General features: G+C 40.9%; 1 protein-coding gene across 1 annotated transcript; it reads right to left on the bottom strand.

Moving 5' to 3' along the window:
* Positions 1 to 68: 68 nt before the first annotated feature.
* Positions 69 to 2,361, bottom strand: LOC125917444 (heat shock cognate 71 kDa protein-like). Its single transcript, XM_049623644.1, is given in 3 exon segments — positions 69 to 405; positions 407 to 1,958; positions 1,960 to 2,361. Coding segments are annotated over 3 exon segments (1,938 nt in total). The 5' UTR covers positions 2,295 to 2,361; the 3' UTR covers positions 69 to 354.
* Positions 2,362 to 4,979: the final 2,618 nt, after the last annotated feature.

Below are 4,979 nucleotides of genomic sequence, written 5' to 3'. Positions count from 1 at the left end.
GTGTTTATTTCACTTCAAATGTTTGTAATTTGTCTTCTCTATTTTTCTTATCATTCTAGCTAGTAGCGTAACAATTTTATTTATCTTTTCAAGGAAACAGCTTTTAATTTTTTTTATGGTGCCAATTTTAAATACAGTTTTATTTAAGACATTGCATTTTCCACTTAACAATACAGTGCTTACAAAGTGCAATGTTGTATTTCCTTTCCTTGTGCACATATTCCATATTCAAGTATCAAGAATGCCCAATTTATTAACTATAGCAGCTCAACTTCACTGCCATGGAATTTGCTACAAATTTGGGTCCTTCAAATGTTTTGTGTGGAACAATGCTAGACCTATTCTCAGGTTGGCTTAATCAACCTCTTCAATGGTGGGCCCAGAGGAGGCACCACCAGAGGGGGGGAGCTCCACCACCAGGGAAGCCTCCAGGCATTCCTCCAGGCATGCCTTCTGCACTCTGGTACAGCTTCGTGATGATGGGATTGCAGACCTTCTCCAGCTCTTTCTGCTGATGTTCGAATTCTTCTTTTTCTGCATTCTGGTTCTTATCCAGCCAGTTGATGATCTCATTACACTTGTCCAGAATCTTCTGTTTGTACTCATCGTTGATTTTACCCTGAAGCTTTTCATCTTCGACAGTTGCTTTCATGTTGAATGCGTAAGATTCAAGGGAATTCTTGGAGGACACCTTGTCTCGCTGCTTCTCATCTTCAGCTTTGTACTTCTCAGCTTCCTGGACCATGTGCTCAATGTCTTCCTTGCTCAAGCAACCTTTGTCGTTTGTGATGGTGATCTTGTTCTCTTTTCCTGTGCTCTTATCCACAGCAGAGACATTGAGAATGCCATTAGCATCAATATCAAAGGTGACTTCTAGCTGAGGAACACCATGGGGGGCAGGAGGTATGCCTGTGAGTTCAAACTTGCCCAGTAGGTTGTTATCCTTGGTCATGGCACGCTCACCTTCATAAACCTGAATGAGCACACCAGGCTGGTTGTCAGAGTAGGTAGTGAAGGTTTGGGTCTGTTTGGTAGGAATGGTAGTATTGAGCTTGATGAGAACAGTCATGACTCCACCAGCGGTTTCAATGCCAAGAGAAAAGGGAGTGACATCCAACAGCAGCAAATCCTGAACATTTTCAGATTTGTCTCCAGAAAGGATGGCTGCCTGCACAGCTGCACCATAAGCGACAGTCTCAGCAGGGTTGATGCTCTTATTCAGTTCCTTCCCATTGAAAAAGTCTTGTAGAAGTTTCTGAATCTTGGGGATACGTGTAGAGCCACCCACCAAGACAATATTGTGGATCTGAGACTTGTCTAGCTTGGCATCCCGAAGGGCTTTCTCTACAGGGTCCAGGGTGCCACGGAACAGGTCAGCGTTTAATTCTTCAAACCGGGCACGAGTAATAGAGGTATAGAAGTCGATTCCTTCGTATAGAGAATCAATCTCAATATTGGCCTGGGTGCTGGAAGAAAATGTACGCTTGGCGCGCTCGCAAGCGGTACGGAGGCGACGGACTGCCCTCTTGTTCTCGCTGATGTCCTTCTTGTGTTTGCGCTTGAACTCCGCAAAAAAATAAAATACCATTCGGTTGTCAAAGTCTTCTCCACCTAAGTGGGTGTCTCCAGCAGTAGATTTGACCTCCAAGATACCGTATTCAATAGTGAGGATTGACACATCAGAAGTGCCACCTCCCAAGTCAAAGATCAGCACATTCCTTTTGGCTCCAACCTTTTTGTCTAAGCCCTAAGCGATAGCAGCAGCGTTTGGCTCATTGATGATTCGAAGTACATTAAGACCAGCAATAGTTCCAGCATCTTTGGTAGCCTGACGCTGAGAATCATTAAAATAGGCAGGTACTGTGACTACAGCATTGGTAACAGGCTTCCCAAGGTAAGCCTCTGCGATTTCCTTCATCTTTGTCAAAACCATAGAAGATACCTCCTCTGGATAGAAACTTGGTCTCTCCCTTGTATTCTACTTGGATCTTGGGCCTGCCAGCATCATTCACCACCATGAAGGTCCAATGCTTCATATCAGATTGGACAACAGCATCGTCGAATCTACGTCCAATCAGGTGTTTGGCATCAAAAACTGTGTTGGTGGGGTTCATTGCAACTTGATTCTTTGCAGCATCACCGATCAATCGTTCGGTGTCAGTAAAGGCGACATAACTTGGGGTGGTTCGGTTTCCCTGATCGTTGGCAATTATTTCCACTTTCCTGTGCTAGAAAACACCCACACAGGAGTAGGTGGTGCCAAGATCAATGCCAACTGCAGGTCCCTCAGACATAGTTGCTTCAGTATGGGCCCGGCCCCACTTGCCAAAGAAACAGCTACCTGGAGAGCTAACACCGCATTGAATGAGCAACAGCTTTTAATTTTATTGACTTTCTTTATATCTCTCTGTTTCCTATTTCACCAATTTCTGTTCTTTTCATTATTTCCTTCCTTAGTCTTACTTTGCTCTTATTTTCTAGTTTCTTACGGTAAAAACTGAGGTCATTATTTGTGAATTTTCTTCTTTTTCAATACAGACATTTAATGCTATACATTTTTCTCTTAACAACTGCTTTAGATGTCCCAAGTCTTATATGTTGTGCTTTTATCTTTATTCAATTCAAAATACTCCACAATTTCCTTTAGAAATTTAGAATTGGGTTGTTTCATTTTCCAATATTGTGGGATCTTTCTAGACACTTTTCTGCTATTGATTTCCAGTTTCTTTTTTTGAAATAAAACATTCACTCTTTTTGTGTGCATGACATGTGTTCATGAAAAAATACATACAAGCAAACAGAAAAAAGCTCATGCCACAGAGAAATAAGCAGTTAACTTTTTGATATATGTATGTATGTATACGCACATACACATATTTAATCCTACATATGTGAGCTGATACTAAATATACAGCTTTGTAATCACTTATGTTTTACTTTACAATATAGAATGAATATATTTTCATGCAGATGTGTCAAACTTTCCAATTGGAAAACAGACCTGGAGAATGAGTCGAAAATACAAAATACGGTGAGATGCTGGTAACAAGGAAACTACCTAAAACAAAATTCCACCAGATGATTAAAGGTAAAACGAAGGTCAAAGATACATCAGAAAACACTAACAGAAAGAAAACAGGGGCCAGATTTTAATATCAGACAAAAAAGGAATTCAAGGCCTAAAGCACACACACAAGGTAAGGATGCCTGCGTGAATGTCTGCTTCCAATGCATCATCACGAACTTGTTTCTTACTCTTCTTATCTCTTCCCTAAGCCTTTCCAACTCGTCTACTCTTCTTATCATTTCTTCAAGGACCTAATGCCTCACAGGAGTTTCTTCCTTAAACCCCTGGCCAGGCTGGGTCAGCAGCCCTCCTCTAAGATTTCCGTCTGCTTCCCGGCTTACACCTTCTTTGGAAGGTTGAGGATTTCCTTCTGCCTTCTATGGTACATCTTCCAAAGGGCGGTCTGCCTTGGCCTTTGGCATGTTCTGTGGTTTTCCTTCCTTTTCTTCACGACTTTTACATGTTAAGTATTTTTCTGTTATTTATTTTGAATAAATTAATCCTGCAGGGATCCAGGGGATTTTCCTACCTCTTCCCACACTCAATTTGTGTCATGCCCAAAATACCAAGAGTCCTGAAAGATCTGGGACACTTTTCTCCTCCAGTAAGGCCTAAAGCACACACACAGGCAATATGTAGTTTCTAGTTTAATTCTTTTGTGATCAAAGAACGTATATTTTTTATGACTGCAATCATTTTAAATTTGTAGAGATTTCTATATACAGTCTACGATAAATATTCTATCGGTACTTAAGGGACACCTGGGTGGCTCAGTCAGTTGAGCCTGCGACTTCGGCTTACATCATGACTCACGGTTGGTAAGTTCGAGCCCCACATCAGGCTCGATGCTGTCAGTGCAGAGCTCACTTAGGATTCTCTGTCCCCTTCTCTCTCTGTCCCTCCCCCTCCATCTGTCCCTCCTCTGCTTGCATGCTTTCTGTCTCAAAAATAAATAAACCTTAAAAAAAAAGAAAAAAAGAATGCATATTTTGCTGTTATTGAATGGAACACTCTATAAATATCAATTAGATCAAATTGATTATTTAGGTTTTGTAAATCCTTCGTGATTTTTGATCTACTTTTTCTATCAATTACTGAGGTAGAAATATTGAAATGCCAATAATATTGTGAATTTGCCTACTTCTTTCAGTTCTATCTGTTTCAGTTTTCTCAAATTGCGTTATTAGGTATATAGATATTTACAATTGTCATACCTTTTTGATACATTGATCTCTTTATCCCTGGTAAACTTTCTTGCTCTAAAGTCTACTTTCTCTGATAGGAATATAGACACTCAAGTTTACCTTTAATTAGCTAATACATGGTTTATTTTTGTGCAACCCTCTTTCTTTTATCTAGTCTATGTCTTCAAATTTAAAGTACCCTTATTTTAGGCAAAATATAGTTGGGCCTTGTTTTTATATTCAGTCTAGCAAAGTCTGCCATCTGACTGGGGTGGTGGAAACATTTATTTTTAATGTAATTATTTATATAATTGAATTTAAATATATCACCTTGCCCTTTGTTTCCCTTTTTCCCAGCACTAGACTTCATTGCTTATTACTTGATGGGCAGCTCAAAGTGCAATGGAGAGGGTTGTCATTTCTCCTTGTCCATTTTCAGCCCAATGCAGGCTGTGAGTGCCCAGGACCTTGGGTGTGGGCTTTTTATTTCTGGTCTTCCCTGGCCCAGGAATCAAACTCTAGGTAGTCTTGGGCTGGGGAGAGTTTTCTGCCCCTCCTCTAGCCCCCTTTTCCTATTTACTCAATGCGAGGCTCATGGTAGGGGCAGATGGATTTCCTGTCCTTATCTCTGTGGCAAATGGCTTTTGCTTCTACCCCTCCCTCAGTAGAACCATATCTTTGCCCAGGTCTAGGGTAAGGAGTTTCCTCTTCTCTTAGAACAGCAGATG

The sequence above is a fragment of the Panthera uncia genome, unplaced genomic scaffold (genome assembly GCF_023721935.1).
Source record: "Panthera uncia isolate 11264 unplaced genomic scaffold, Puncia_PCG_1.0 HiC_scaffold_1864, whole genome shotgun sequence".
Lineage (NCBI taxonomy): Eukaryota > Metazoa > Chordata > Mammalia > Carnivora > Felidae > Panthera > Panthera uncia.
The sequence above is the reverse complement of the archived record's forward strand: the minus strand, read 5'-3'. Positions and strand labels throughout refer to the sequence as shown.